The sequence below is a fragment of the Dendropsophus ebraccatus genome, chromosome 3, assembly GCF_027789765.1.
Source record: "Dendropsophus ebraccatus isolate aDenEbr1 chromosome 3, aDenEbr1.pat, whole genome shotgun sequence".
NCBI lineage: Eukaryota > Metazoa > Chordata > Amphibia > Anura > Hylidae > Dendropsophus > Dendropsophus ebraccatus.
In genome coordinates this window covers 34,473,556-34,489,270 of record NC_091456.1, presented here as the reverse complement: position 1 = coordinate 34,489,270, position 15,715 = coordinate 34,473,556, and the positions used below count along the sequence as shown (strand labels likewise).

General features: G+C 42.1%; 1 protein-coding gene across 5 annotated transcripts in view; it reads left to right on the top strand.

Annotated features, from left to right (window-relative positions):
- Positions 1–15,715, top strand: part of MYO1H (myosin IH) — a 111,909-nt gene that overhangs the window by 70,711 nt on the left and 25,483 nt on the right. For 4 of the 5 annotated variants that reach the window (XM_069961375.1, XM_069961377.1, XM_069961376.1 and 1 more), the window contains 11 exons: positions 272–451; positions 539–637; positions 1,559–1,672; positions 3,132–3,203; positions 4,701–4,820; positions 7,152–7,219; positions 10,514–10,619; positions 11,919–11,999; positions 13,197–13,288; positions 13,833–13,927; positions 15,234–15,280. In XM_069961375.1, the coding sequence (XP_069817476.1) occupies positions 272–451; positions 539–637; positions 1,559–1,672; positions 3,132–3,203; positions 4,701–4,820; positions 7,152–7,219; positions 10,514–10,619; positions 11,919–11,999; positions 13,197–13,288; positions 13,833–13,927; positions 15,234–15,280 (1,074 nt within the window). The remainder of the gene's footprint in view (positions 1–271; positions 452–538; positions 638–1,558; positions 1,673–3,131; positions 3,204–4,700; positions 4,821–7,151; positions 7,220–10,513; positions 10,620–11,918; positions 12,000–13,196; positions 13,289–13,832; positions 13,928–15,233; positions 15,281–15,715) is intronic. The other variant, XM_069961379.1, reaches the window with a different exon arrangement.

Sequence of the window (15,715 nt, the reverse complement as noted above, 5' to 3'; positions counted from 1 at the left end):
GTCCTCTTTATCATCACAGACAAGATAGGAAAGAAAGGTTACACCAGTATATAGATAAGATGGCCAACAGGTGATAATCAGTGATTACTACCTACTCTTCTTGTACACTGACCTCTGCACAGGGCACAAAACATGCCTAAAGAACTCTCCTATAGAAGTCAAAAGGGCCCACTCTAGTATATTTAGGAGATACATTCCCTTCAAGTAGTACACATATATACAACATGAAATGGTTTACAGTTATACTTCAAGCCTTTTTGTGGTTCTGCAGGGGGCCCCTGCCGGAGGACATATCCTTAGTTATTTAATAGAGAAGTCACGGGTAGTCCATCAGAATCAAGGAGAGAGGAACTTCCACATTTTCTACCAGTTATTGGAGGGAGGAGAAGATCATTTGATACGATGGTTGGGCCTAGAGCGTAAACCTGAGCTTTATAGTTACCTCATCCAGGTAAGAAATAAATCTATAGCCATTTTTTGGGATGTTTTAATATATACATGAACAAGCCATGGCAGCTTTATTTTTTTTTATCCCTAGGGTGATTGTGCCAAAGTAAGTACCACCTGTGACAAGTCAAACTGGAAGCTCGTTCGTAGGGCTTTTACTATCATTGAGTTCACTGAAGCTGATATTGAGGTAAGCTATAAGATTACTCATTTGTGCAAACAATCTCTAACTTTTTGGATGGTTTTTACGGCGACCACTATAAAAAACAAAACAGTTAACTCACCTGTGACCCGTTCCCAGCAGCCGCGCGTCTCCCATCCCGTTCTCGACACAGGCAGTGTGACGTACACTGTCTGCGCCAGAGGTCCCCGAAGCTCTCCCGGGCAGCTGAGCGTCTTATCGGAGAAGCTCGGAGACATGTGGCTGCTGGGAACAGGTCACAGGTGAGTTAACTGTTTTTTTTATTTCCTTTAACTGCAGTTAACCCCTGCCTGACCACAGAAGGGCTCCAGTTAGTAAACCCTGCTGCGGTCAGGCAGGGGTTAACATTTTCCAGCGTATAAGGCGAACCCTTGACAAACTTCTTGAAAGTCAGGGGTCGTCTTATACGCCCAGTCGCCTTATATACCAGAAAATACGGTATATTGAATGTGCAGCATCTACGTTTGTAAATGGTGCGGAGAACACTCATTGAAAATGGGGGAGGGGGGGTGACAGTATCACTTTAAAAGCGACATGTAATATGCCAGCTTTTGATAAATTTCTCCCATGTGTTTGTTCATGATATATTTGCAAACAGGATAGGCATACATACACATACAGACAGACATACAGATAAGGTACCATTTACGTAACAAAACCGACCCCAAGACCTTATACATTATTACCTCTTAATATATTATATCTGTGTGCTCCCTGTTGGCCAAGGGGAAGAGTGACCTGCATCTATGATTTAAAAAAACACTTCAAATTAGTGAAAGAACAAGTACTGTAGTTCCAAATAGTTGTGACACACTAGTATATAGTAGACTGATGATTATTATTTCTATTGTTTTGGACTAGCATGAAATATACGTCTGTATGTTTACATCTTTTCTCTTTAATCTTTAGCATCTTTTTGGATTAGTAGCCAGTGTTTTGCACCTGGGTAACATAAAGTATGAGGAGGACAGCCATGGCCATGCCATAATTAAGGATGGAACCCAAATCCAGTGGGTGTCAAAGGTATGCTCATTGTAGTAGTCTGTAGTGTAGATGAGCGTGTATCATCCCTATCCCAGGTACTAATACAGTTATGATCATGCTGTCACATTTAATGCAGGGTCTGTGGGGCCAGTACTTGAAACGCTGAGTTATACATTGCCACAAAGGCCCTTCAAAGGCGTCTTTCAGAGTTTTGCACCTGTTTTGCTTGGGACTTAAGGAGGACCTGTCCATACTATAATAACATGTAGCATCTTTTCTTACTTTACATAATGATGTTTTCTGGTATTCCTCCTTTAAATGTATGAATAAATTGACAACAAGGTGTTTCTTTTACCCTTGTCCACAGACAGGGTAAAGACACGCTCATTGACAAAGGAAATTATAACCCCCAATCTATTCCTACATTCCCAGATAACAGAACAATGGTATGGAACAAAACTCTAAGAAATGATGCTCCAGATTTGTTATTTCACTTAAAGGGTCTAGTTTGACACAGTGCTCTCTGCTGCCATCTTTGTCTGTGACAGGAACTGTCCAGAACAGAAGCAAATCCACATAGAAAACCTTGTCTCCTCTGGCCATTTCTTGTTACGGACAGAGGTGGCAGCAGAGAGCACTGTGAGAGACTGTAAAGAATACACCAGTTTCTGCAGGGCATACAGCAGTTGATAAGTACTAGATGGCTTGATTTTTAAAAAATAGAGTTTACAAGTTTACAAAGTTTATAACTTTTTGACACAGGTTGATTTAAAACATAGAAAGATTGTCGGCATAAAAAGACCGCTTGGTTCATCTAGTTTGCCTTTAGATTATTTCCTTACTTATTATCTTAGGATAGATAAATGTTTATCCGAGGCAGGTTTAAATATTATAATTGTAGATTTACCAACCACATCTGCTGGAAGTTTGTTCCAAGTATCTACTACTCTTTCAGTAAAGTAATATTTTCTCACGTTGCTTCTGATCTTTCCCCTAGATAACCTCTCACTGTGTCCTCTTGTTCTTGAGTTCAGTTTTTTTCTAAAAACACTTCCCTCCTGAACCTTATTTAGTCCTTTAGAACCTTAATATATTTAAAGGTTTCAATTAAGTTTGCCCTTTGAAAAAAACAAAACAAAACATTTTTTTCTTGCAGAATACCTTTCTAAGGGTGCGTGCACAGTACGTAACTCCCGCGTATAACCCGCAGCGTATTCCGTCGCTCGTACCCGCACGGGCGGATTCCGCATTCCGCCGAAAGAAGTGACATGTCAATTCTTTCGGCGGAATGCGGAATCCGCCCTTGCATAGAATAGTGTCTATGGCACAGGCGGAGATGCGCGCCGCCGTGTGCAGGTATGAGCGACGGAATACGCTGCGGGTTATGCGCGGGAATTCCGTAGTGTGCATGCACCCTAACAGCCTAAAGAAAGGTTTGCCTGTAGTAGGAAAAAAAATCTGACAAAAGTAAGTGTTGCTTTTCTCTTTCTTATCTTAGCTTCTTGGCGTTCCTGTGTCCCTTTTACAAGAAGCTTTAACACACAAGAAGATTGAAGCTAGATCTGAGCAGGTTTGTTCTCCAAAGTTACATGTTTGATCATCATGTAATAGTTCCTTTAAGATGAAAGCACAAAAAGAAAACAAAAATCAAAAATACTTGTTATGCCATTACCATATTATTCCAGTAGGTTAGACTAATCTAACCTGCTGATAGTCCTCTAATGGTCACACTGGGCACTGAGGAGGAAGGTATGTCTTTTAGGGCCCATTTACACAGAAAGATTATCTGACAGATTATCTGCCAAAGATTTGAAGCCAAAACCAGGAACAGACTATAAACAGAGATCAGGTCATACAGGAAAGCCTGAGATTTCTCCTCTTTTCAAATCCAGTCCTGGCCTTGGCTTCAAATCTTTGGCAGATAATCTGTCAGATAATCTTTCTGTGTAAATGGACCCTTATGCTAAGTTTACACGGAGCGATAATTGGCCCGATCGTATGATTAACGATTTGGAAGTACCGATTTTTTTTTATAACGATCAGAGTTTAGACGGTACGATATATCGTACGGAAAAATCGTTTTGCGAGCGCGCGCCCGCAGCCCGGCCCGCCCGCTGCTGCTACGATCGCCACCCCTGCGCACTCCAATCGCCACCCCCGAGCTGGCGCAGGGGGCTGCGGATGAGCGGGGGGCCGGGCTGCGAGTGGGGGGGCCAGGCGGCCGTCCGGACTATCGCGCGACGACTGTTTACACAGAATGATCGGCGAATTTTTTGCGACGATGAACGACGATTTAAGAACATGTTAAAAGATCAAAATGAACGATTTATCGATCGTTCGCCGCGTTTCCACGTACGATTATCGTTCGAATTTGATCGTTATCGCGAAAATTCGCCCGATAATCTTTCCGTGTAAATGTAGCATTATGGTGCGTTTACACAGAAAGATTTATCTGACAGATTTTGGCCAGGAATGGATTTGAAAAGAGGACAGATCCCAGTCTTTTCTTTATGACCTGATCCCCGTTTATAGTCTGCTCCTGGTTTTGGCTTCAAAGATCTGTCAGATAAATCTGTCTGTGTAAACGCACCATTACCTTTCTCCTCGGCGCTGTTTCTATGCAGTTACTAGTTGAATCCACGGCCTGGAGCACCGTTAGGAACGCTGCCCTGCTCCCATTGCGCCTAACGGTTCTGCGGGCTGTGGATTCAACTACTAACTTCACGGGAACAGCTCAAAAGGAGGAAGATAAGACGCAACCCTTCCTCCCCAGCACCATGTGCGCATTAGGGGGCAAATGAGCAGGTTAGATTTGTCCAACCATTCAGTATTTACCCGAGACAACACGACTCTTGTCTAGTTCAGGTGCAGTTTGCAATTAAGCTCCATTCACTTCAATGGAACTGAGCAGCAAAAACCCGTCCAAGCTGGAGACAAGAGTGGGGCTGTCTCTGGAAGAAATTAGCAATTTTTTTTAGTGCCGGATAACCCCTTTAACTCCATGTTTTTTTCTGCATTTAAAGAACACTTAATATTGATTATGTTCCTTATTTCTTGTTACTTCAAGGTTCTCAGCCCTTTGAACCTAGAGTTGGCCTACTATGCTCGCGATGCCCTTGCCAAAGCAATGTATGGGAGATCCTTTAACTGGCTTGTTAACAAAATTAATAAATCTCTAGCAAATAAGGTAAAACATGAAGCATGATCAGTATGTGCTTATACTTTCCATCTCATAGTTCAGGCATGGTTTTTGTGATTTTCTTACACTCTGATGTACTTGTGGAGGAGGAATGAGGAGCGGGCTTGTAAAATGAGAATGAGAGAGTGAATGGTTTGATGAAAGGTAGTCAGAGGTTAGATGAAGCCACGGGTATACATTACCCGGTGACGTAGTGCTATAGATTCAGTCCTTGGTAGTGGTTGAGCATCCAGTTCCCAGCGGTAATGTATCCATTCCCTGGCGACCTGTGGTGACACAGTGGTATATAGGAGGTTTATTCCTAACAACCTATATGTATTGTGGCTAGTCCATATTGCCAGCTGGAACCCAACTGCTTTATTACTTACTGTGAAGCTAGTTAGATACAGGGAATTATAATACATGAAGAGAGGTTTTTCAAAACCTCCAAAGCAGATTTTATTCACTGTGCATTTGAGATAATGCTGCTGAATTTCATACAAATACAAATTTCATATCAAAAACTTTTGACATGTCATAGAGGCAAGGCAAAAGTTTTGATCTCTCCAGGTCTGAGTGTTCAGGCCCGTACCAATCATGAGAACGAATCGGGAGAAGATGCAATGCAGCACATCCTCTCTCCGCTTTGAGTTAGAAAAAAAGAGTCAGACATATAATGAAGCTCTATGGATCAACAGTGACACTTAAATATGTGGCCACGACCACACTGCGTCTTTTTTTGGCCATTTGACGGACATTTATTTTTTTTTTGGATGGCAGTCATCTTGCAGCCAAATTTTGTCCGTTATTTCAAAATAATGGCTGTTACTTTGAAATAATGGACGTTATTTGACTGCTAAACAACAGCCATCTAAAAAAGTCTGTCAAACTGGCAAAAAAAAAGGCGTTGTGTGGTCATGGCCACTGGCTGCATCCATGTTTTTCCGGACTCCTAGGGCTGTATCCAACTTCTTCAGTCACTGCTAATCAAATGCAGAACATCCAGGTTCGGACGAGCCCCTGTATGCTCGAGGTTCGCTCATCTCTAGTACAGACTACTTACTGTATGTTTGAAGCGACCTGGCTGCTGGAAAGGATTTTTGTTTTATGGCCTCCGATTTTAAGAGTGACTTCTCCATCTGTTTTCCCCTTTAAACATACAACCATGATGATCCGAGTGTAATAACATGTAATGATCTCAGCAGCGTTAAGTCCAGGAAGGGAGAAACAGAGTTCCTGTAACCCGAGTGATCTTGCCAAACATCCTGTCATGTTCTTGTACATATTAACACCTCTGCCCTTTGTCATAAAATATTTAGCTCCTAAACGATGAGGACACTAGTGTGACCTTCTGCAGCCATGAAACACTAAAATATTCATATCAATATGGCTTACATTTATACTCGGCTCCTCTGAGATCTATATAAGAATTATACAATCAAGGCCCTATTCCACCAACAGATCTGACGACAGATTATCTGCCAAAGATTTGAAGCCAAACCCAGGAACAGACTATAATCAGAGAACAGGTCATAAAGGAAAGACTGGATTTCTCCTCTTTTTAAATCCACTCCTGGGTTTGGCTTCAAATCTTTGGCAGATAATCTGTCGTCAGATCTGTTGGTGGAATAGGGCCATTAGATTAGAAATGGCCATGATATCACCTGGGGGGATTTCCCTATTCTTACTTATGTTTAATACATATGTGGTTTTCATGACAATGATACAACACAGGCTTTAAAGTGACTCTGTACCTACAATCTACCCCCCTCCAAACCACTTGTACCTTCAGATAGCTGCTTTTAATCCAAGATCTGTCCTGGGGTTCGTTCAGCAGGTGATGCAGTTATTGTACTAAAAAAACAACTTTTAAACTGGCAGCCCTGTGCCCAATGGCCGTGGCCTAGATTGTTTATGCATTAGGCTGGCACAACCTTTCTGTCCCTCCTCCCCGCCCTCCTCATCATTAGGAATGCTTCAGGCAGATTGTCTTCTATTCCTCACCTGTGTCAGCCCGGCACATGGGCTGGATCGTTAAGGCACCTATGTTCAGACAGGAGAAAATGTTCTAGGGTCATTCCAAATGATGAAGAGGGTGGGGAGGAGTGACGGAGGGTCGGTGCAAAGTTAGGGCACAGATACGCCAAGCTACGGCTGTTTGACACAGGGCTACAGGTAACTGCATCACCTGCCGAAAGGACCCCAGCACAGATCTTGGATTAAAAGCAGCTATCCAAAGGTACAAGCGGTTTGGGGGGGGGGGGGGAGATTGAGAGTACAGGGTCGCTTTAATGTTGAGGAATTTCTCCCACATTGTGATAAGACTCGTGTCATTCACAGGAACCACCAAAGAAAACGGTCATTGGGCTTTTGGACATTTACGGTTTTGAAGTGTTTGAAACTAACAGGTAAAGGAGTCAGATTTCTTGTGATTTAGTGTAAGTCCTTTCTTATGCCTCTCCCACTATGCCTAAAAGCACCTTGTAATGTAACATCCTTGAGTTATGGAAGTGATCCGAGGTGTCCTTAGGGTCCTATTACACAGGGTGATTATATTGCCCAGTCAGGCAGAATCATGCAGATATCGCCCCATGTAATAAAGATAATGATCATTGGCTGATCGTTTTCTTACAGCTAGTTTAAAAATCATTGACCGACATCCCCGCATCACTGTGTGTAGGAGGTGTGCAACGGCTGATTAAAGTATTTAGAAAGTAATAAAGCTGTATAATTACCTTTCCGTGCCGCCCAGAGTCCTCCTGCCTGTTCCCCGCTCACCACAGCCACCACTCAAGCCTCTGAAGCCATCTGTGCAGTAACAGTCCACTTAGCCAATCAGTGGCCACAGCTCTGTCCTGTCTCGATCAGTGATTGGCTGAACAGCAGTGACATGTCAGCGGCGGGTGCAGTGAGCAGGGAAAAGCCATTGGGATATTGGGAGCTTGAAGAGGTAAGTAAAACTTTATTATTTTTTATATGTACCCGAGGGCTGTACGGACATTGCTAACGATGCTGCATGATCATTAAGCCATGTAATAGGTAATAGGCGCTCGATGACTTAAGGTCCTATTACACGGATAGATTATCTGCCAAATCAGGCCGATGTCTCCCTTTAAAATACAGTCAGCGATCAGCCGACTAGTGTGTATATGCTCACACATCATCTCATACATCTCCATGTATTATGCACAGAAGGGCTGCATAACATAGATGACAGGAACAGGGAGGTAGGGACAAGACAGTGGGGCCGAAGGCTGAACCTACCAACTGTCCCTACCTACTTGCCACAATCGGCCCTAGGCAGCCGCGGACAACCACAAAGACGTTCTCTGTACTAGATACATGCACACAGAACAAGACAGACAAACAAACACAATATCGGATAGTCAAACAAGCAAGGTCAGAACCAAATGGGCAGCGTAGTACAAAATCAGGTAACAATCAGATAGTCAAAAAGTCAAGCCAGAGGTCAGGTAACAAAGTCGAGCAACCAGAGGGAGTTAGGATGGGGATTACAGGAATAGACAGGGGGAGCTGGGACCAGGGTATGAAATCTAATAGCCAGCGCTGGGAGACTGCCTCAGCTTTCTTTTATGTTGACCAAGATCCGGTCCGGATCCCCATTGGACCGGCGCTCTGATCTTCCAGGTTACAGACAGGCAGAGAAACCAGTCAATCAAAAGACTTAATCAGCTGTGTAAATCAAGTCTAGCAGTGATCAGTTTAACTCCTGCATTGCCAGGAAGCTGAGAAGAAAGCAGGTGTGTCACACAAAAGTAAAAACAGGCCCAGTTCACACCAGGCTACTGCACATTCCTGACAATAGACTTTTTTCTGATAGGAAAGCATTGAGTCACAATAAGGTTATGTTTAGACTATTAGACTATTTAGGTCAGTATTTGTAGCCAAAACCAGGAATGGAACCAACAGAGAAGAATTATAATGGAAAACTTTGCACCTTTCGGCTATTTTCACACATAGCATTTTGGTCAGTATCTCAATCAGTATTTTGGTTAGTAGCCGAAATCAGGAGTGGAACTGAAGGAGAAAGACTTTAATTTTCGCAGATTTTCGCAGTTTCTCTGTGTTCAACCCACTCCTGGTATTGGTTAAAAAAAAAAAAATACTGACGAAAATAATTTGTGTGAACATAGCCTTTCTGTGTTTTCACTCTTTGTTTTTGGCTGAAAATACAGTCCAAAATACTTCAGGTGAATTGTAGCCTAATGCTACAATTTAGGACTCAGTAGCAGACAATGCTATGATTATTACTATCATTATTATTTGTATGTATGATTATACCTGTTAGGGGTTTATTTCACAGGAACGATAATCGGCCGAATTGGCCCCATTCGGCCGATTTTCGCTCCGTGGAATAGAGAGAACGATCAGCCGATGATCGTGTCATCGGCTGATCATTCATTTAGGTTCAGAACTAAAATCGTTGTTTGCCACCATCGCATTGCTACGGTTGAATAGCGATGCGCAACGGTGATCGACGAGTTCAGCAGAACCATACATTACCTGTCCAGGCGCAGGTCTTCTTCTTCCGGTCCTGCGCGGCAGCATCAGCTTCGGAGCGGGGCTGTCTGAACTGACAGACCGCTAAGCCAATGGCTGGCCGGAACTGCGAAAGCACACAGAGGGCCATATTAACAGCTGCTTCTGCCCTAGGCACATACCCAGAAGACGCCCCATCTTGGGGAGCGCGGTTTCGGAATTGCGTTTTTCATGGTTTTTGAAGAAGAAGTCCGGTGAAAATCTTTATTAAAGTATTGTACTGCCCCCCAAAAGTTATACAAATCACCAATTTCCACTTATTATGGGAAATGCCTATAATGTGCTTATTTCCCTGTACTTACTACTGCATCAAGGCCCCACTTCCTGGATAAAATGGTGATGTCACTTCCTGGATAAAATGGTGATGTCACTTCCTGGATAAAATGGTGATGTCACGACCCGACTCCCAGAGCTGTGCAGCTGTGGTTGCTGGAGAGGATGATGGCGGAGGGGTGCTCAGTGTCCATCCAGTGGACCCTCCCCCCCGAAAAGACACCAGATTTACTGCCAAGTCTGAACGGGAGGTCATAGATGTAGAAAAAAAAAATGTTTCCTTCCCCCTGCTCCCTGGTGCTGCCCCCCTGAAAGGTGCTGCCCCCCTGAAAGGTGCTGCCCTAGGCACCGGACCACGGGAGCCTAGTGGTAAATACAGCGAGGGGGGCACGACCTTCGCGTGCGCTGCATTTATCATTTTTCCTGGTGAGCTCCGTGGGCTCCGTGCACACAGGATTTATGTAGAGGCAGTGCGCTTCTACATAAATCCTCTGAGCTCTGGAGCTGCAGAGACATTTATAAGTCCAGCGTAAAGAACGCCAGACTTAATAAATGTCCCCCATAGAGTGTATATATACCTAGTTTAGTATACTGAATTTATAGAGTGTATACTGTATATACTTAGTTCAATATATGTATTTATAGAGTGTATACATAGTTTAGTATACTGTATTTATTGAGTGCATATTTACATAGTTTAGTATACTGTATTTATAGAGTGTTTACATACTTAGTTTAGTATACTGTATTTACAGTGTATGTATACTTAGTTTAGTATACTGTATTTACAGTGTATGTATACTTAGTTTAGTATACTGTATTTACAGTGTATGTATACTTAGTTTAGTATACTGTATTTATTTCCACAGCTTTGAGCAGTTCTGCATTAATTACTGTAATGAAAAACTGCAGCAGCTCTTCATCGCTATGACCCTAAAGGCCGAACAAGAAGAATATGAAATAGAAGGGATTGAGGTAATGAAGAATATTTGTTATTTTTATGAATATTTATTATAGAGTAAGCAAACATTAATAACTAGAGGTGTATTGCAAAACCTCAATACACAGAAGACAATGCACTGCCCACATACAGACCCTGTTACCTCAGCAATAGTGGTGTTCAAGCAAACAGGGCCGTTTCTGTCATGAGGTGAAATGAGTCTATTGCTTAGGGTGGCAGCTTTGTAGAGTCTCTGATGGGCGGCAGATTTTATGGAGTGACCTGTAGATGATAGCTGGACACAGACGGAGAATGCAAGGAAGTCAGGAAGCCACGAATAAGATCACCATGAATAGTCACAATGCATTTGACTCTTGTATGTGTCAGGTACTTTTACTCTTAGAAAAGCAAAAAAGGCTGAAGAATTGGTTATTGGAAATGTTAAAACTTTTTTTTCATCTTGTTCTCACCAAGAATGGAAGGTGGTGCTGGAAGAGGGTGGAAGTGGGACGTTGTGGACACTGTATGTGTGTGTGTGTGTGTGTGGGGGGGGGGGGGCACTATTTCAGGTTTTGCCTCAGGCAGCAGAGTCAGCCCTGCAAGCAAACAATAACAAATAGCAAGAACTGTTCCCCCTCATCCTTTTCTATATTTTCAGTAGCAGATCCCTATAGAAAACTTCTTCTGTTCTCCAAACAGGAAAGAATACACCACTTCCTGTCGGACATACAGCAGCTGAGAAGTGCTGGAAGACTGGAGATTTTTAAATAGTGTATTTCAAATCTTTGGCACTTTCTGACATTCTGATTTTAATTTTTTTTTTTTTCAATCTGCACTCACAACTATTTTTTTTTCAATATAAGGGTGCCTTCACACACAACGTATCCGCAGTGGATTTCTCGCTGCAAATTTGCATCAAAATTTGCTGCGGATACTTGCCCATGCATTTCAATGGGCTGACATACTCGTTGCGGCATTGTCATCCCGTTTCGAGTATGGTAAACACATCGCCGTTAACCGCAGATGTATGCTCCGGGCCGCGGGGGTTAGCGGCGCTGAGTTTAACATACTTGCAGTGGGATAACAATGCCGTTGCGAGTATGTCAGCCCATTGAAATGCATGGGCAAGTATCCGCCGAGAAATCCGCTGCAGATACGTTGTGTGAAGGCACCCTAAGAAAAGTAGGAGATAGAATTATATTAAGGGAGAAATTGTTGGATTGTTTTTATTTTTCCTGCATCTTCTGTATGTTTAATCTTGACACAAAAGTATGCGGCTATGTAATATGTGACTGGAACAATAGATCTAATAAATGTGTTTTTCCCCCTAACAGTGGGAGCCCATCCAGTATTTTGACAACAAAATTATTTGCGACTTAATTGAAGAAAAGCACAAGGGAATCATCGCTATAATGGTAATACAACAATGAATAAAGAAATACGGTACTTGCCCTATCAAGTTCTGGGTCTCAGCTCCCATGTTCCCTTGTATTTAGAAGTTCTTGTAGCAATTCAATTTGATGAGTGATAATAACAAAGCAGCACCTGTCTGGGTAATCGCTTGATTGTCCGGGCAGCCCATAGCAGATAACGGCGGTCTGCTGCCACCGCTCCTATTCCACCGAGCGACGGCAGCAGATTGCTGCTATATTTGTCAACTGTCTGTCAACATGCTGAAAGGCAAATGACAGCAACGATCAGCAGACATTGTTCATGTCGGCTGATCGTTGCCTTCTATTACACAAGACAATTATCGGCCGAATACGGCATAGGGCCTTAAGGCTATGTTCACACACCATCAAAATGACAGCTGTTGTTAGTGGACGATTGTCATTAAACGGCAAATAACGGCTGTTATTCATAAAACACTGTCTATTGGTTTAAAACAACTGTCGTTATTTGCTGTTAAATGAAGGCCGTCCTATAAAAACAGCAGTCATGTGTGTGAACATAATTTTACTTAGTAAAACATTAAGGCTATGTTTCCACACCATAAAACATAGGTCAAATATGGCTGCATTTTCAATATAAGGCTATTTTCCCACTATATCTTTTTTTGGTCTTTTATAAGGGGACGTCCGCCGTTTTGAGGTCAAATCACGGCTGTTTTCTTCCTAATAATGTTGTTTTTTTTCCTAATAAAGTGTTTTTTGCACAATTATGACCATCATTTTGAAATAAGGGCAGTTTTTTACCTGAAAATGATGTCCCTCTTGAAAGATGCCATAAAAAGTGGGAACATAACCTTCTAATGCACTCTAAAGTCCATAGGAAATGCAGTGCGCACACAGTATAGAATAACGGCTGTAATTGTTTATGGCCGTCCAAACAATAAACAATGTTGAATACTTTTACTACCATATGGTTTCCTTCAATTCAATTCACTATTCCTAGCTTGAAATGTATTTTTGTATGAATCTTGTCACATATATTTCATAGTGTAAATGTAAATAAATACAGCTTATGCCTATGTTCCCACAATGTCTTTTTTTGGCCGTTATTGTACAAATGACTTTCATGGTTATAAAATAACAGTCATTATTTGACCTCAAACGCCCCAAAAAGATGTAGACTTCTCATTGTTGGGTATGTTGCTGCTCTCTTTATCGTAGGATGAAGAGTGTTTGCGTCCTGGGGAAGCCACAGACCTGAGCTTTCTAGCAAAACTGGAAGAGAAGGTTGGAGATCATCCTCACTTCCTAACGTAAGCACAAGATCCTTGGTGTCCAGGATTGTATTATTATCTAGTATTTAGAGAGTAGTATTATCTCATAGTATAGACACATAAGCAAGAATTATCTGCAGGAGTGGCTGCATGTGATGTCTCCCACCCAACTCTACCCTACACCCCCCTACCCCAGCCCATCCCACCCAACCCCAGCCCATCCAACCCCACCCAACCCAAACCCAACCCCACCCAAATCCAACCCCACCCAAATCCAACCCCACCCAAATCCAACCCCACCCAACCTTACCCCACCCAACCCTAAAACCACCTCACCCTAACCTCCCCCCACCCTAACCCCACCTCACCCAACCTTACCCCACCCAACCCAAACCCAACCCCATCCTACCCAAATCCAACCCTACCCCACCCAACCCTAACCCCACCCAACCCTTACCCCACCTTGACCCCACCTCGACCCTACCCAACTGCACCTAGCTTTTCTTTTTCATTCTACATCTAGCAGCTTTCTCTGTAGTATTATTGATGTACTTCATGATCTGATGCATACTTCCCTTCACAGACGCAAACTTGCAGGCCCTGGAGCTGGGAAGTCAATAGACTGGGTGGACTTCCAGCTTATCCACTACGCAGGGGAGGTTACGTACTGTGCTGTAGGTAAGTATGGAGCTGTCACTGGAACAGTACTAATCTCAGATGTAGAAAATAATCACTGAAGTAACTGTACACTGTTGGGAAATTGTGAATTCTGGTACTGTAGGGAAAAAATAGTCACAGGCTTCACAGGCTTTTCCAATTAACCCTTTGAGGACCAGGCCCAAAAGGACCCAGTGGACCAAACAAATTTTCATTTTTGCATTTTCGTTTTTTCATCCTCCCCTTCTAAGAGCTCTAGCACTTTCAGTTTTCCATTTACAGGGCCATGTGGGGGCTTGTTTTTTACAGGAGTAGTTGTACTTTGTAATGGCGTCTTTCATTCTACCATAACATGTATGACAGAACCCCAAAATTATTATTTATGAAGATATAAATTGGTGAAATCGTAAAAAAGAATCCAATATGGTAACGTTTGGGGGGTTCCTGTTTCTACGTAATGCACTATATGGTAACAGTGACATGATACCATTATTCTATAGGTCAGTCCGAACACAACCACAAACTGATTAACAAAAAATTGTTAATCCTGGCACTTTTTTTGCTCTTTTTGTTTACGCTGTTCGCCGTTAGTGATGACGCTTGTTATATTTTAATAGATCGGACAATTACATATGCTACGGTATATTATATGTTTATTTATTTATTTTAATATGTTTTATTTATATAACGGGAAAGGTAGGTGATTTGAACTTTTATTGGGGTAGGGGCTTTGGGGCAGTGTAATTATGCTTTTTACTTTTTTTTTTTTTTTTACCCATTTTAAGTCCCTTTGTGGGACTTTTACATTCATTTGTTTGATTTCATACACTGATCACTGCTATGCCATAGGCATAGCATTGATCAGTGTGATAGGTGATCTGCTCATTGAGCCTGCCTGTGCAGGCTCAGTGAGCAGATTGCCGATCGGACTGCACGGAGGCAGGTGAGAGACCTCCGGCGGTCCGTTGCAATGAATACAAACTGAATGTTTGCTGTATTCAATGAAAAATAAATAAGAATTTTGCAGTCAAGTGGACTCTGTCAGTATATTGCACTCCATATTGCTGGAGTACAGTGGGTTGAAACACCAGAAGATTACAGCGACCTGGTGAGAGAGCCTTTTTTCCTTCACATTTTTTGTATATATTACACAGTTCTTTGTGTCTTCAGCAGAAAGTAGCTATACAGTATAGACTCTCTTGTCTACGGATTATACAATTTTAGTATATCTTTCCTATAATGTGAAGCACCTTTTGGATGCTAAAATGAATAATCTACTAATGGAGATGGGCTGTCACTAAAATTGCTCTTCATGTTGTTCCTGTAGGGTTTTTGGAGAAAAATAATGACTTGCTATACAGGAATCTAAAAGAGGTAAGCAATACTATGCTGATGCTTTGTGAATTGTGTGTTAGGTAATCTTAATTTACACAAATAATGAAAACTTAAAGGAGAAGTCCGGGGAAAATTTTTATTAAAGTATTGTATTGTCACCTAAAAGTTATACAAATCACCAATATACACTTATTACAGGAAATTCTTGTAAAGTGCTTTTTTCCCTGCACTTACTACTGCATCAAGGCTTCACTTCCTGGATAAAATGGTTTTATACACAAAAAGGCTCACGATAGAGAAAATTAGTAACCCGATAATAGTATGAATGGCACAATATCACACTGCACCCCTGGGTATCACTCTATACCAAAATCAGAACAACCCATCAATAAGATAGATACAAAACAACAACTATGGGCATAAATTCAAATAATCACAATATCTTTATTTAACATGATAAGCTTACAACATGAT